The sequence below is a fragment of the Chiloscyllium plagiosum genome, chromosome 20 (genome assembly GCF_004010195.1).
Source record: "Chiloscyllium plagiosum isolate BGI_BamShark_2017 chromosome 20, ASM401019v2, whole genome shotgun sequence".
NCBI classification, from domain to species: Eukaryota; Metazoa; Chordata; class Chondrichthyes; order Orectolobiformes; family Hemiscylliidae; genus Chiloscyllium; species Chiloscyllium plagiosum.
The window spans coordinates 57485097-57502992 of NC_057729.1; the positions used below are offsets into that span (position 1 = coordinate 57485097).

Below are 17896 nucleotides of genomic sequence, written 5' to 3' on the forward strand. Positions count from 1 at the left end.
GGAGTCGCAGGTAGATAGGATAGTGAAGAAGGCATTTGGTATGCTTTCCTTTTTTGGTCAGAGTATTGAGTACAGGAGTTGGGAGGTCATGTTGCGGCTGTACTGGACATTGGTTAGGCCACTTTTGGAATATTGCATGCAATTCTGGTCTTCTTATCAGAAAGATGTTGTGAAACTTGAAAGGGTTCAGAAAAGATTTACAAGGATGTTGCCAGGGTTGGAGGATTTGAGCTACAGGGAGAGGCTGAACAGGCTGGGGCTGTTTTCCCTGGACTGGAGGCTGAGGGGTGACCTAATTATGAAGGGCATGGATAGGATAAATAGACAAAGTCTTTTCACTGGGGTCAGGGAGTCCAGAACTAGAGGGCATTGGTTTAGAGTGAGAGGGGAAAGATATAAAAGAGACCTAAGGGGCACCTTTTTCCACGCAGAGGGTGGTACGTGTATGAAATGAGCTGCCAGAGGATATGGTGGAGGCTGGTACAATTGCAACATTTAAGAGGCATTTGGATGGGTATATGAATAGGAAGGGTTTGGAGGGATATGGGCTGGGTGCTGGCAGGTGGGACTAGATTGGGTTGTGATATCTGGTCAGCATGGACAAGTTGGACCAAAGGGTCTGTTTCCATGCTATATATCTCTAGGACTCTAAATAATAGCTTCTTCATTGACAGAAAGTAATTCATATGTGAATTCACATAACATGCAAAACAAGAAAAGGGCAATGACAAAATAGAACTACATAAGGATGTCGGTTTGCTCGCTGAGCTCGAAGGTTCATTTTCAGGTATTTCGTCACCATACTGAGGTAACATCATCAGTGAAGGTCCAGATGAAGCCTTAGCCCGGGGGCTCACTGAAGAGGATACCTTATTGGCGTGACGAAACACCTGAAAATGACCCTTCCAGCTCAGCGAACAAACCTACATCTAGAATTCAAACCTGAGCTACAAATCTTCTCAAAACATAAATCCTTAAATTACTAAAACCCAGGATTCCTCAAAAATATACAAATATTAACTTTTTCATACATACTTTGACTGCTCTCTCAATTCTTCAGAGATATTTGTAAACTTGCAAATACATATCAATAGTTACTGGCATAGATGAAGGATTCAGTGAAATAGTCTGTTTGACTTATAGGTAGACCCTGTTGATGAACTATGTTGCAATTGGGAGTTGGCACAAAAAAGCAATTAGATCTCCAAACGTACCTTTTTTCTCGTCTCCACTTGCAACCTCAGAGAGGTATCTGTGATAGTCTCCCTTCATTTTCAGATAGAAGACCTTGCTTGGACATTGGCTGGTTTTGGGAATAAGGTACGTGTCCAGAAGATGCTGAATGAAAAATGAACAAAGACAAAGACATCAGGTACTGAACAAAAAAAAACACTCATTTGAAGTTAGAAGATACAATAGCTACTACAATAATTTAAAAAAAAATTTTAAATGTTGAACGACGCTTGTTTGCCTCGAGTTAGCAATTTGATAATCGAGGTTTAAATACATATACACACACACACACACTTTTTAAACTCGTGGGATGGGAGTGTCACTGGCTAACCAGAATTTATTGCCTGTCCCTAGTTGCCCCTGAGAAAGGGATGGTGAGGTGTCTTCTTGAAAAGCTGCAGTCCACCTGCTGTGGGTTGACCCACAATGCCATTAGGGAGGGAACTCCAGGATTTTGACTCAGTGATAGTGAAGGAACGGCGATATATTTCCAAGTCAGGACGGTGAGTGGCTTGGAGGGCAACTTGAAGGTGGTGGTTTCTATGTATCTGCTGCCTGCGTCATAGAGACGTGCAGCCCATGGAAACAGGCCTTTCAGTGCATCTTGTCCAAGCCAACCAGATATCCTAAATTAATCTGGTCCCACTTACCTTCAAGGTGGAAGTTGTTGTGGGTTTGGAAAGTGCTGTCTCAGGATCTTTAGTAAATTTCTGCAGTGCACTTTTAGATAGTATATTGGGTGGCACTACTGCCTCACAACGTCAGGGACCAAGTTTCATTTCCACCCTCAGGCATCTGTCTGCGGAGTTTAATGTTCTCCCTTTGCCTGTCTGGGTTTCCGCCGGGTGTTTTGGTTTTCTCCAACAGTCCAAAGGATGTTCAGGTCAGGTGGTAAATTGTCCAGAGTTCAGGAATGTATGGGTTAGGTGCAATAGCCATGGGAAAGTAGGGTTACAGGGAAAGGATAGGGAGATGGATCTGGGTGGGATGCTCTTGAGGGTTGGTGTGGCCTTGTTAGGCTGAATGGCCTGTTTCCATACTGTAGGGATTCTGTGTATCAGCCAGGCTGCTTTGTCCTCAGTGGTGTCAAGCCTCTGGAGTGTTGTTGGAACTGCACTCACCCAGACAAGTGGGGAGTATTCTGACTGGTGTCTTGTAGATGGTCGACAGGTTTTGGGAAGACAAGTGGAGAATTACTTGCTGCAACATGCCTAATGTTTTACCCCTTTATTCTTCAATGGGACTTGGGTGTCGCTGGCATGGCCAGTATTTCAATTTCCCCATTCTTAATGTCCTTGAACAGTGTAGCTTGCAAGGCCATTCATTGTCGTCACAGGTCATATGTAGGCAAGGCCATGTAAGGACAGCAGGTTTTCTTCCTGAAAAGTACGTTAATGAATCAGATACATCTTTTTTACAAGACGATAATGGTCATGCTTACCATTATCAAGACTCGCTTTTATGCTTTTACAAAGCATCATTTGAGAAAGCTATTCAAATGGATATTGGGTCAACTGTGTGGCATGGAACAGGCAAGGTTGACTGAGTGATTAGTGAGCCAGGTGGGCATTATACCAAGTCATTTTTCTGGTGATATTCAAATTTCAATCAATTTACCACTGTGGAATTTCAACTCTCATCCTCTGATCATCACTTCAGTGCTATCACCACAATGTTAGCTAGTGGTTCCACAGGGGTTGTATAGGAGTGTGAATCTAGTGGTTCAATCAGTTCAAAGCACACTCTCTTATATACCCCAACCTAACTGAAATAAAACCCAACAGGACCAATGAATGAGTCACAGATAGACATGGTGCAGTTTCCCCCAACATTGTAACAGGGAAAGAAAACATGTATTTGTTGTTGCAACAATCTCAGAAATGATCCTACGGGAGTTAGTTCAGAAAAAGGTAGTTTTTATTTTTATGGTATTAACATTCATGTGATATGCAATGGAATTCAGCAGTCTTTCTATCAATGAATTTACATCCAAATGAATAAAAGCCCCAACACTGACTTATTCCCTGAACAGGATACATGAACACCAACTAGCCACAAAAAAAGACATGACCCCTCTCTCACAAGTATCCTCACATACGGATGAGGAAGGTCACCACTTCGACTGAGACAACACATCCATCCCAGGACAAGCCAAACAAAGACATGCACGAGAATTCCTAGAAGCATGGCATTCCAACCGGAACTCCATCAACAAACACATCGAGTTAGACCTCATCTATCACCCCCTGAGAAAAGGGGCAAGAAGTGACTTCACCACAGGAAACAACATCGCCACAGGAAATGACATCACCAACCCAAAGAAAGCCAAACATAGAAATAGAAAGCAGGAATTTTTAGCATTGTTTCGCATGAGGTCCACTGAAGATGTTACCTAGTAAGGTAATGAAACGTCTGGAAATGAACCTTTCAGCTCAGCGAGCAAACCTACATCCAATAGTCCCTGAACAGTCAGAAAGATCACATTCTTGTCAGTATGCAACTGCCAACAGAACCAGAGGCTCTAGCTTAATGACTAAGGAATGTCTTCATAACGCAACTAAGTAAGTACAACATCAACTAATAAATCTTTTCAACATATGCCAATAGCAGGTGGTCAGAATGGTAGTGTTTCTTGGAGTTGTGAGATCTAGACACTATCACCACTATCATTGTTCTTGCCTCTGAATGTAACCATTAGTGCATTACTGCCACAACTTGGACTCCTAGTGGGGGGGTTAGCTGTATTGCAGTGATGGGATGGCTAGCGTCATGGGGTTTGATCCCTGTTCTATCTGGGATACATTTGGGATCTGTCTCCTTGCCACATCCACGGGGAGGGTAATGGTGCTATGGGTCAGAACTGCCTTCAGGCAGTGAACCGATGAAAATTCCCAATCCCATAACCCATCAGTAAATTAGACTTCGATTTTAAAACTGTAATAAGCAAGATATTTCTCTTGAAGGGTAACCACTGACCCCACCTTTACCTTCTCCAACACCAATGCTCAGAAGCAGCAGTGTGTACCATTTAAGATGCACTGCAGAAATTCACCAAACCTTCCAAACCCACAACCCTTCCAATCTCGAAGGAAAGGGACAGCAGATACATGCTAACAGCACCATCTGCAAGTTTCCTTCCATGCCTCTCACCAATATGAATATAATATTGTCACTGAGCCAAAAATGCTACAATTCTTCCAAATGGCATTATAGATTAATCTACATCATAAAATCAAAAGTCAAAAGAGGTAATTCAGCTTATAATTGTACTGCCAACACTAACCCCCAGTCCTGAAATGTTAAAATATTTTAAGTGTTCACTCAAGTACTTTTTACAAGGTTGTGAGGTTACCCACCTCAATTAGCCTCTCCAGTAGTACATACCAGAAGCTCACCACTCTTTGGGTGAAAACAACTTTTCCTCAAATTCCCGCTTTTCACTTTAAAAGAAGTGTGCCTCCTTGTTTTTGGTCCTTCGACCACGAGGAAAAGCTGATTTCTATCTATCCTGTCCATGCCCCTCAATCTTAATAAAGCTCTCCCCTTAACCTTCTCTGCTCCAAAAAGACTATCTGAGCTTATTCAGCCTCTCTTTACAGCTGTTGGGCCTCATTCCAGTCCATCCTTTGAACTGTAGCACTTCAAGAAGGGTAATTCACCACTTTTCGGGCAATTAGGGATAAAACAACAAATGTCGACTTTGGAAACAATGTTAACTTCCTATTATTTCAATCATTTATAGATAGAAGGCCCTTACTGATCCATGTCAAGACTTCAGATAGTTTTCTTTTTGTAAATTTCCTTCCTGCTATTCGTGAAAACATCCCTTGTGCAAATTGGCTGCTGCGTTTTCTGTATGATAAACTGGCTGTGAATTGATTTGGTATCTCAGGACGTTGTATGGTAGACCACAAAAAGGAAAGTTCTTTCTTTAACTATTACGTTATAAACTATTTTGCATGCATTTTCTGTAACTGCTCCATTACAATGCAAGCTGCATTTTAAAAGACTGGTTAAAAAATTACCTAACCATCAACTACAATCCATTCAGGGTTTGGGTGATTAATGGTAATGCACCATAGTATGTTAAGGCTGACGTTACTTAATGAGAACCTCTCAGGATACGAAAGGGTAATACTAAAGCAGCGAACTGTGCTTCATGGGAGAATTATTAGACAAAGACTGACAGCAGTCTACGTAATATTAGGACAGGTGACTAAAAGCTTGATTAAAAGCAGCACATTTTAAGAACAGAATAAAGGGTTAGAAAAAGAGGAGTGTAGAGAGGTTTTGAACATAATAAAAGCATTACAGAACTATTCAGCCCTTCATTCTTGTAGAGAGAGGAGGAAAACCTCTTCAAGGCAGGCAACCTTGCAAGAGGATTCACAGTAGGGTTAAAATCAACGAGGTAAAAAGAATGACTGCAGATGCTGGAAACCAGATTCTGGGTTAGAGTGGTGCTGGAAAAGCACAGCAGTTCAGGCAGCATCCGAGGAGCAGGAAAATCGACATTTCGGGCAAAAGCCCTTCATCAGGAATTCCTGATGAAGGGCTTTTGCCCGAAATGTCGATTTTCCTGCTCCTCGGATGCTGCCTGAACTGCTGTGCTTTTCCAGCACCACTCTAATCCAGAATCCCTATTCAGCCCTTCATGCCTACTGTGAATCAATAAGATAATGGGTGATCTGTCCAAGCCTTCGTTCCTCTTTTGTGCCAGCTCCCACAGATTTTTGAAATGTTGAGGACTCTCAACATTCAGGTACATTACTCTCTTGCCCCTCCTCTATGTCACTAATATAGATAGTTTATAACGGACAGCCTGGACTGATCCTTGTGACATTGCGTTGGTTGTGTCTTTCCAACTTGAAAATGACCCATTAATCCCAACTGTGTTAACCTATCCTTAAATCCTTGATAATACATCACCTGAATATTGTTACCTCTTATCTTGGGCAATATGACTCTGACTCTATAATCTTCTGTGGCAACAGATTAAATATCTTTTGGAAATCCAAAAAAAACTACCTCTGTTTTCCTTTATCAACTCACTTGTTATATCGTCAAAGAACTTTGGCAAATCTGCCAATTATGATTTCCCGTTCACAAAACTATGTTTTTCTCTTGATTGTGTTAAGCTTCTCTAAGTGTCCTGCTGTTTATTCTTTTAATGGCATCTAGTTTTTACCCCAATGACAGATGTTAAGCTACCTGGTCTAATTTCCAGTTTTCAGTCTCTGTCCACCCCAACAGGAGCATCTCATCAGTGGTTTTCAAGTCTGCTAGACCTCTCTGGACTCCGGGGAGTACTGCAGTAATTTGATCAATTTGCACCATCTCTGCAGCCACTGGTTTTAAAACCCTGGGATGCAGACCATCAGACACTGAAGTAAAAAAAAACTGTTGAACCATTAGTTCTATCTCAAATAACCAGACTTGAAACATTAATTCTGATTTCTCCCTGGGGACAGATGCTGCCAGACCTGCTGAGTTTCACCAGTTTCTTGTTTTGCTCCAGGTCCTGACACTTGTCTCCATTTGGGAGAAACTTCTAGTGATTTGGGTTGAGGTTTTTAGACCAATGCTAAAATGATAGGTTAAAGCATATTGGCGATACATAAAAAGGTACTGAAAAGGGGAGCAGAGACAGAGAGAAACAGAGATTTTGATGAGTTTTACAGCTAAAAAGAGAAATAGAAGAATTATTTGAACAGAGTTTTAAAAAACAAAATTATGCCTTTCTAGACCAGGGACACTGTCACAGAACACAGAATTAGATAGCCCATAAGTTTCTACTTTTAGCCATTCTACAGGCAGCATCGTGAATCCAAGGAGACTGAATCCCTAATGTGCTTTAGGGCAGAAATTGCTAACCTTACCTGTAGGCCAGACCATGTGATTCCAAACCCACAGCAATGTGGTTGATTCCTAACTGCCCTCAGGGTAATTAGGGATAGGCAATAAATGCTGGCCTAGCCAGCCACATCTTCATCCCATGAATGAATTAAAAAGTCACCAGAGTATCTTAGATTCACTGAATAAGTGGAGACAACTCTTCCTCAGTAGTTTCACTATATTCAATTTTGTCAACATGTTTCCCAAGGCCACCAGCCAATGTGAGTCAACAAACTCCTGGAGCATCTTCAAGCTTTCTGAGCTCATAAACAATAGTGTAGGTAGGTGTCCTAGGCCCAACTTGTTGGGCGGCACGGTGGCACAGTGGTTAGCACTGCTGCCTCACAGCGCCAGAGACCGGGGTTCAATTCCCGCCTCAGGTGACTCTCTCCGGTTTCCTCCCACAATCCAAAAAAGTGCAGGTTAGGTGAATTGGCCATGCTAAATTGCCCGTAGTGTTAGGTGAAGGGGTAAATGTAGGAGAATGGGTCTGGGTGGGTTACACTTTGGCGGGTCGGTGTGGACTTGTTGGGCCGAAGGGCCTGTTTCCATACTGTAAGTAATCTAATCTAATCTTGCTTTAGCTGCTTCATTAACAGCCTTCCCACCATAAAAAGGCCAGAAGTAGGAATGTTTGCTGATGACTACACTATATGCAACTCCTCAGCTATATTCAGTCCATATTCAAATGAAAAACGTTGTACAGCTGTCACATGGATTCAAAAGCTGCAGCTATACTGGGTTGGCTAATAGACCATGTAACACATTATTCCAGATTTGAAGATGCTAGTGTTGGACTGGGGTGTACAAAAGTTAAAAATCACAACACCAGGTTATAGTCCAACAGGTTTATTTGGAAGCACTAGATTTCATCAGATGACAACTACCTGATTCCTGATGAAAGGCTGATGCCTGAAACATTCATTCTCCTGCTCCTCAAATGCTCCCTGACCTGCTGTGCTTGTCCAGTACCACACCCTTGATTCTGATTTCTAGCATCTGCAGACCTCACTTTCCCCTCTAACCTGGTGTTCTTTGATTCTTAATTTTGCTCATCCCAGTTCAACACTGGCTCCTCCACATCATATAAAAATGTGGTCTTGGCCAATAGGTTAGCCTGTATAGATATTAGCTAACTTGCTCGGAAGGAGCTTATTGTGACCCCATGCTTATTATTCAGTGTGATAGTGTTTTATTGGATCATTCATCAAACACCTGGAATAGTGCAGTAAAAGCTCTTAAATTGCTCTTCACTTAAAGTTCAGAAGAAATTTACTCAGAATATAAGCAGGCTTTTCTTATGACAGTGTACAGAATACATTGTTCATGGGATCTCAATGAGAACATGAAGATCTCACTAAAGTAGCACTCAACGACAACATGCATAACTATTTAGGTAATTGCTTTCAACGATCACTTTTCTCGAATGGGAAAGCCAGATTCCAAAACAGAGCCGAAGTGTGGAATTCAAAATTTTCCACAAAAGGGAACCAAGTCAAGTCATGAACTGCCTTAAATCAAGAAATTATCACAATATAAGCAACACATTTGAATGGAAAAACAGCAACAAAAAACAGTTAATAGTTCCTAAGAGTTTACTACAATTATGGCCATGAACCAAATTTGATTTTCAGCATCAGTAGGAAACGTGAAAACTCACATCCAGCAAGGAGAACTCCTGAGTCAGGTGTCCTCCTTTTCAGTGCAGCAAATGGAAACATCAAACAAGGTTTCCAACTAAGGCCAAGTTGTCTCACCATCAACCTTCCAAGGGATTTAGGGCTTATTTCTCCAACTCCCTTTTGAACTCCCAATCACACATACAATGCAAAGCCTCACCAGCACATTATTGCAGATGTCCTGCAGCTCCTTCTCAACTTTCTCTCGGTACGTTTTTACCAACTGCTGCTTCTTTTCGCTGTTTTCGGTTTTCTGCTCTATGCTGGAGATGACCCGCCAGGATGACCGACGGGCTCCAACTACATTCTTGAAAGCGACAGAAAGCAGGTTTCGTTCCTCACTGGAGAGTTCATTGCCTTTCTCCGTGACCTTTTTCATGCAGGTTGCCATGTCATCATAGCGCTCTGCCTGCTCAGCAAGCCTTGCTTTCTCGATCAGGTCAGTAGTTTCCATCTTCAGGACTGCAAGCAAACAAGAGGATACCTTTACCAAATAAGGCTGTGCACAGTTCTAGGTCATATTACATAATACAGAGCCACTGGTCAGACAGTGTGGAGAAACAAAATTACAAAAAAAAGGGGGGGGGGGGGGGTATTTGAATTGAAAAATTTTACAGATCAAAGAAAACAAACTGCAGGTCTTGTTGCTAACAATTAGAACTGAGCCATACAGGAAAGAATTTAAGAAGCATCTATTGCTTCATACAAATGGTGGAACTTTCCTCACACAAAAAAAACTGGAGGTGCAAACTCAATCAATGTTAAATTCAGCTAGCCTAGAATATTAAAGGAATATGAAATTAGGCAAGTGAATGTAGTCAGGATACAGGCCAGGTCTGATGTCATGGAACAGCAGAACTAGTTAGTGTACCTGTGATTCCCAAAGGGGTTGTTGGGCCTGATAGGTTTAGAATTCTGAATGGAATTCATGGGAGTAGCAGTGCTGTGATCCATGGTGAAGTTAGTGGTTGTGAGAAACCTGCGAACCCTGCTAGGATTATTGGGGTTGTGATACTGAGTGGTTGGTGGTTCAGATTTCAAGAACTTGGTATTATTTTTGAAATCCAATACAGATTCAGGAAGATGGTCAAAGGCCTTCAGGCTGTTTGAGTTTTCAAAATTTCATTACTACCCACTAACATGAAATATTATCTCACTCAATTCCACCTGCCAATCTAATATGAAAGAGATGTATTGTTTTAAGAGTTTGGAGTCCATGCGTGCTTACACCGACTCAGTACACTGAATGAATCACAGCACATATTCAAGCAGACAGTGCACAGAAATGTGGAGCAAAAGTTAAAATAAGTCAAAACAAATGGATGAATCAGCTGGAAGTATTTAACACATCAGGATTAAGAATGGGATGATATTTAAAGCAGAAAGTTTAGGCAAACAGATTAGCATTAGTTTAGATTCAGTGCTCCCAGGAAATATTTGAAGAGTAGAGCAACTTTCAGGGTTCCAGCCAACATTCTGCCCTCAAATCAACTTCAACAGAAAAAAAAACTAATGACATGTCTCATTCCTACACATCAGATCTTTCTTTGCACAAATTGGCTATTAGACTTGCCAAAGCAGTGACCATAACAAACAAAGTGACTATCAAAAGGTTAGACTGTTCTAAAAGTCCTTTAGAAAAACAAAATCCCCAATTCTCCAAAGGACGGAGCATGGTGAGAGAGGCAGGCTTTAAAACAATATGAACTGTGACTGCCCCTGTTTTCTAGAATTGAGCTTGCGAATACAAGTCAGTATTACTTTTTGACTGAATTTGTTGCACCTGCTGAATGACAGGAATAGCACATCATATAACAGATAACCAACCAAGTATAGAACATAGAACATAGAAGAATACAGCGCAGTACAGGCCCTTCGGCCCTCGATGTTGCGCCAATCCAAGCCCACCTAACCTACACTAGCCCACTATCCTCCATATGCCTATCCAATGCCCGCTTAAATGCCCATAATGAGGGAGAGTCCACCACTGCTACTGGCAGGGCATTCCATGAACTCACGACTCGCTGAGTAAAGAACCTACCCCTAACATCTGTCCTATACCTACCCCCCGCTTAATTTAAAGCTATGCCCCCTTGTATAGAAGCAATGGCCCCCTTAAGAAGCAGGGAATTAAACATTAAAATTTCACACTATCCAGCACAAACCACTGCAGCAAGTAGGAAGATGTACAACTTTAAAACAGACCAATCCAACATTACAAAAGAAACTGTTTGGAAGAATAGATCAAAAGAAGGATTGTGCTCAATGAAACCTCAACTGAATAGCTACAGCACACATACAGCAAGTGCAAAACAAGAACTTCCTGGTGCAGCTTAAGAAACGAACACTGACAACGTTAAAAAAAAAAAATCGGGAGCCAACTCTAGTAATATCTGTCAAAATGAAAGTGTAGAATGAATAAATAAGCCTAAGTATTTTTACGAAGTGTAGAAAGGCACAGAGGAACCAGAACAGTCAAATCAGACAGGGTTTCACACACTAAATATTCACTGTTAGACACTAATACCAATGCCAACACTGTAGGCGGTTCCACAACTAACGATTTTGAATTAGTCATTCAGACACTAAACCAATAGATTCCTTGGGCAGGTTATATCTAAATAAAAGGAATGCAAGCCAGGTTTATGCAACCTAATAATGTAATTCTTTAAGCCGTGGTATCAATCTGGTGAATCTGCCTTGTCTCCCATTCTATAATACCTTCCTGCAGTTTTCAAATACCACAAATCTGATTTTTCTGTCCAAAATTGCAACACACTGTTCCTTATTCATACGGTAGTGTCTGTGTGTGAATTATTTGGATCTTTTTATAGTTGCTTGGCTATAAAAAGATCCAAACAATTCACACACACACACTACCGTATGAATAAGGAACAGTGTATTGCAATTTTGGACAGAAAAATCAGATTTGTGGTATTTGAAAACTGCAGGAAGGTATTATAGAATGGGAGACAAGGCAGATTCACCAGATTGATACCACAGCTTAAAGAATTACATTATTAGGTTGCATAAACTGGCTTGCATTCCTTTCTGTTTAGAACATTGACGAGTGATCTAATTGATGTCTTTAAAGCAATAATAGACTAGATTCTAGATTCCCTACAGTGTGGAAACAGGCCCTTTGGCCTAACCAGTCCACACCGACCCTCTGAAGAGTAACCCACCCAGACCCACTTCCCTCTGACTAATGCACCTCACACTATGGGCAATTTAGCATGGCCAAATCACCTGACCTGCACATCTTTGGGCTGAGGGAAGAAACCAGAGAAAACCCATGCAGACATGGGGAGAATGTGCAAACTCCACACAGACAGTCACCCAGGGCTGGAATTGAACCTGGGATCCTGGTGCTGTGAGGCTATAGTGCTAACCACTGAGCCACCGTGCTGCCCCTAATAGTAGATGAAGAGAAATTATTTCCACCAGTGGGTATAATGGGGTGCAAGTCTAAAATTTAATACAAATGGTAGTAAAAGGATTGAACTCACTCCCCCATTTGGGGGTGAGGAGTGGCGGTTGCTTGAAATTTTCACAACTGAAGTTGATAAATTATTTGCTTGTTTGGAGTATTAAAAGGATATCAGTGGAACAAGTTTCACCTTCAGTCTGACATTGACTAATCTCCAACTTAACTCCATTTACCTGCTATTCCTTATCCCTGTGAACCCCATACTCTATCATTCTCTTTCTTGAAAGTGTTAATTGCCAGTTGGGGGTGAATTCCAGATTAATGCAAAACATTGGTTCCTGTGCTGGTTCCTTCACTCTTCCCCATAATTTGGTCAACCTTTTAAAGATGACACTACATTCACATCACTACCAGATCTGACAAGAATGATATTCTAATTGCATCTTCGGTGCAGTTACACATTTCAGTTTAACATAATGGTAGGCACATTAATTTGTTTTACACTTCAACAGGGTTTTGGGCACTAAAAAGGAAGAAATGTGTAAACTTCAGCTTCCAAGAACTTATTGGACAATTAGACTAAGATAAACAGAAATAGATCCATTCCCATTTTAAAATTGCACAGTCTTTAGTTTTACATTTTCTTCGAAAAATTTGATTATCACCACCTTATTGAAAATCACCCAGGTAAACCAATCATATCCGAGAATAACTTCTAGCCTCACACTCCAGTGCAACTTTGAAGGATTGCAGGACAGTCAAGTGCACTGTCCTGCAGATGAGACATCAACTGAAGCTGCTTTTCTGCCCTCTCAGGTGGGTGTAAAAGATCTTGAACACTGCTTGAAGAGGAGCAAGAGAGTTCTCCTCAGTGTACTGGTCATGGTCAACTTTGTTCCCTCAAATTGTTTTCTTCTGTGTGGACCTCAGAAACTGGAAGTCAATTCTGGGAATGGTGTCAGCACACTGACCTGCATTTACAGAACCTTGGAGCAGTTGCTCAGCTTACAGGGATCATTGCTGATCAATATTTTAATCTTTGTATAGCTTCACTACAAAAATAAATTTGAGATCACTCATTGCCATTTGTGGGCAATGTTTCCACACTGTCAGGTGACTACATTTTCAAAGTAGCACAGGCTTCAATAACCTGTGGTTATGAAAGACTTGATAAAAACATGGAAGTTGTTTTTTTTTCAGTCCCATAGTTCCCGTTGATTTGCGTCTTTTATCGTGTTTTGGTTCAAGCATTTTATTTTTATTTCAATCTCAATCTTTCATAATTTAAAAAAGGTAGATTAACTGATCACTTGAGTCATTAACAAAATGACTATGTTTGGGTGGGTCATTTTATTCCGAAGGTGCTTTGCGACCAAGAAGCAGGAAGCTGACTCATGATGGTGACTCACAATGTGGAAACTGGCAGGTGTTTAAAGGAGATGTTGAATGAAAGTTGAATATGCAGAAAAATTTAAACTCAGATTAAGGGGAAGTAGTAGTGGAGGTAGCCACAAACCGGTGTAGTTGTTAGGAGACTGCCTTCAGCTCTCGAAGTTGGGTTTGAATGGTTGGTAACAAAAAGTCTCATTTTATTGAATACAGTAGAGAAGGCCATTCACCAGTTTGTGCTTGTACTTTTACTCTTTGAAAGGACCGATTAATACCACACCCTTGTTCTTTCTTCAAGGCCCTGTAATTATTTCCTTATGAAGGACTAATTTATTCCCTACTGATATCAACAATGAGCACAAATTCACAAAAAACAAGTAAAAGTGCATAGTTTTTTTTGCCAGGAGCTCAGTCTGGTTCATAAGATTGGCAAATAAAACAAAAGCAGGAATAGGTAAAATGCCATTCAAATCAGATGTTAGCCTCACTTCCACTTTACTGCCTGCTCACTCGCTCCAACTCCACTCCTCTCTCTGGGTGGAGGATTCCAAAGATTAAAAGGACCATCAGAATTCCTCATGAACTGTTTTAAATGGCTTCTCATTTGCTAGAGTTCTAGAGTTCCCAAGTTCTAGACATCCCCTCAAAAGGAATGTATCTTCTCAGAATCTACTCTGTCAAAATCTCTCATAGGACTGAAGTGGCATTAACCATTTTGCCCTATAAGCCTATATTGTGACTCAATAAGATCATGGCACGATGGTTGTGTTTTCAACTCCACTTTCCTGCCTGACCCTCATAACCCTTGACTATCAAACAGACAAGCCCATAAGATGTAGAAGCAGGAGTAGGTAATTTCTGCTCCACCATTCAATCAAAATCATGGCTGATCTACCCTGTCAAGTCCCATAATAATCTGCACATTTCCTCTCATCCTTCCAAATTTCATTGAGTTCAAGCCAAACCTACTCAACCTCTCTGCAAACGAGCACTCCTCCATATCCGGGATCAACCTAATGAACCTCCTCTAGACTGCTTCCGATCCAGTATATTATTCTTTAGCTAAGGGAACCAAAACTATTCACACTTCCAGCTATGGTCAGACTAATATATTGTATAGTTTTAGCCAGAATTCCCTCCATTTAATACTCCATTCCCTTACTATCGCAACTAAATTAAAAGACACAGCCTCTACTACTTTTGGGAAGAGAATTTCACACCCAGGTGGCCCTTTAATAGAAAAGCAAAACTCTCATCTTAAAAGGGAACACTTCTTAAACAACATTCCTCAGTTTGTCAAAGAGGAAATGTCCGTGCTATCCACTGTCAAGAGTGAGTTGCTGGAATAGCACAGCAGGTCAGGCAGCATCTGAGGAGCAGGAGAATCGACGTTTCGGGCAAGAGACTTTCATCGAGATTGAGACTTGTGAGCAAAGGGGTTGGAGAGATAAATGGGAGGAAGGTGGGGCTGGGGGAAAAGGAGCTGAGTGTGTAATATGTAGATGGAGATGGGAGGGTAATGGTGATAGGTCGGAGAGGAGGGTGGACCGGTCTGGTGGGAAGGAAGATGGACAGATCATGAGGGTAGTGCCAAGTTGGAATGCTGAAATTGGGATAAGGTGGAGGAAGGGGAAGTGAGAAGCTGTTGAAATCCACATTGATGCAGTGTGGTTGAAGGGTCCCACGGTGGAAGATAAGGTGTTGGGTGGTGAGGGTGTGGCGAAGGAGGCGGCCCAGGACCTGGATATCCTTGGCGGAGTTGAAGTGTTCTGCCACCTACAAGTGAACCCCACCACCAGAGATATATTTCCCTCAACTTCCCCATCCCTAAAGACCATTCCCTCCGCGACTCTCTTGTCAGAGACATATCCCCCACCCTTCCCTCCCGGCACCTTCCCTTGCCACCACGAGAATTGCAAAACCTGTGCCTACACTTACCCCCTTCACCTCTGTCCAAGGCCCCAAAGAAGCCTTCCACATCCATCAGAGTTTTACCTGCATTTCCACCGGTCATTTACTGTATCCATTGCTCCCAATGTGGTCTCCTCTACACTGGGGAAACAGGGCACCTACTTGCACAGTGTTTCAGAAAACATCTCTGGGACATGCGACCAACCAACCCAAACACCCTGTAGCTGAACACTTCAACTCTCCCAAATGCAGGTCTTGGGGTTCCTCAATCACCACACCCCAACCACCCTAGATCGGGAGGAAGAATGCTTCATCTTTCACCTTGAGACCCTCCAACCACACGGCAATGTGGATTTTACCAGTTTCCTCATTTCTCCACCCCCCACCTTCACCCAGTTATAACCTTCCAACTTGGCACCGACCTCATGACCTGTCATCTTCCTTCCCACCCATCCACTCCACCCTCCTCTCTGACCTATCGTTTCCCCACCTCTGTTTGTCTACCTATCGCACTCTCTACCTTCCCCCAGCCCCACCCCCCCTCTCATTTCTCTCCACCCCCTCGGCTCACAAGTATCAGTCGTGATGAAGGGCTCTTGCCCGAAACGTTGATTCTCCTGCTGCTCAGATGCTGCGCTTTTCCAGCACCCCACTTTCGACTCTGATCTCCAGCATCTGCAGTCCTCACTTTCTCCTCTATGCTATCCACTGTATCCAGTCCCATTAAAGATCTTATATGTTTCAATAAGATCACCTCAATCTTCTAAACTCCAATGGATTTAAGTTGAACAGGTTAGATCTTTCTTTATTAGAGAAGTCCTTCATCTCAGAAATGAGGTGAGTCAGTTATATATCTTCTCAAATAAAGAGGCCAAATCTGTACTCGGTATATCAATTGTGGTCTCACCAACACCTTATACAGCATCAGCAAAACTCACCAAATTTTACATTTTTGTTGCAAGATACATCTTGAAAACACTTATGGGCTAAACCTACCTAACTTTTTCATTAGAAGACAATCTTTTAGCCCCAAGAAGCAAACTCAATGAACATATTCCAAACTGTCTCCAATGCAAGTGTATTCATCTCTAAAAAAATGTATTGAAAGAGATTTTATGCAATAGTCTAGGTGTGGTCTGATGAGTACATGTACAGGTGTAGTCAGCCTTCCTTAGTTTTCTTCTCCAGTCCCTTGCAATAAAAGGCCAATTTCATTGGCCTAATTAGTTAAAGGAATTGCATGCAAACTTTATGCTTCAATTCTTCATTTAAAAAAGTACATTATTTTTCTATTCTTCCTACCAAAATGAATCATCTCTAAAATTTCCCACATTATACTGCACGTTTTGGTCAATTTTTGGCCATTCATTTAATCTATTTATATTCCTTTGCAAACTCTTTGTCCTCCCTATAACTTGCTTTCTCATCTACCTCTGTACTGTCAGCAAATTTGGTTCCAATACACTTGGTCCTTTCAACCAAGTCATTAACAGATTGTAAATAATACCATCGAGGCTGCGACACTGATCTCTGTGGCACTTCATTATTTACAATTTACTGAACTGAAATGATCTTTTATCCCAACTCTTCCATTGGTTAGCCAAATCATCTGTCCAACACCATGAACTCTTATAGTTTATAGTAACCTTTTACATACCACCTTGTCAAAGGCCTTTTAAATGCAAAATATACTACATTCCCTCAGAGAACTGACGGAAACGGGAGTTGGCAAGAAATGATAATGACACTGGAAATCAGTTATGATGTGTGTCTAACAAAGGGCTGTCAAAGCTAGGTCATCTTCACCTCGGATGTATTTATTTCTGAATCAGGAAGAGAATTAATGATCAAGAATCGAAATTGCTGGAAAAGCTTAGCAGATCTGGCAGCATCTGTGAAGAGAAATCACATTTAACGTTTCAGGTTCAGTGACCGTTCTTTATGGGATAAGGTAGGAAAGTGGAGTTGAGATTCATCAGATCAATCACGATCTCATTGATCCACAATTCAATGTGCTAAATGGCCTACTTCTGCATCTCATGATCTTAGTATTCCTAAAGGGAATGGAGGGAAATAGCAAGTGGGGTGGAGTCTGAAAATCAGCCAGAACTGAATGGCCTGGCAGGTTTTGCTTGTCCTTCTTCAAGCCTGTAAACTGGTCTAATCTTTTCTACTGACAATACTTTTATATTCTTCACTTTTGGTTGCTGCTGTTTTTGCATCTTCTACAATTCAAAGGTTGCTACCATTTCTTTGTTTCCCTAGTTTCATCCAACAGAGAACCAGCTTTTTCATTTTATATATTAAGAAATTCTTGGAGTTTGCTGGTGCTTTTCTTCTCACTAGTTTATTCTCACAA

At 41.5% G+C, this 17896-nt stretch overlaps 1 protein-coding gene across 3 annotated transcripts in view; it reads right to left on the reverse strand.

The window, feature by feature from the left end:
- Positions 1-17896, reverse strand: part of LOC122560317 (14-3-3 protein beta/alpha-1-like) — a 41269-nt gene that overhangs the window by 12930 nt on the left and 10443 nt on the right. For all 3 annotated transcript variants that reach the window (XM_043710912.1, XM_043710911.1, XM_043710913.1), the window contains exons 2-3: positions 8968-9269; positions 1215-1338 (exon numbers count right to left, since the gene is read on the reverse strand). In XM_043710912.1, the coding sequence (XP_043566847.1) occupies positions 1215-1338; positions 8968-9261 (418 nt within the window). In that variant the 5' untranslated portion in view covers positions 9262-9269. The remainder of the gene's footprint in view (positions 1-1214; positions 1339-8967; positions 9270-17896) is intronic.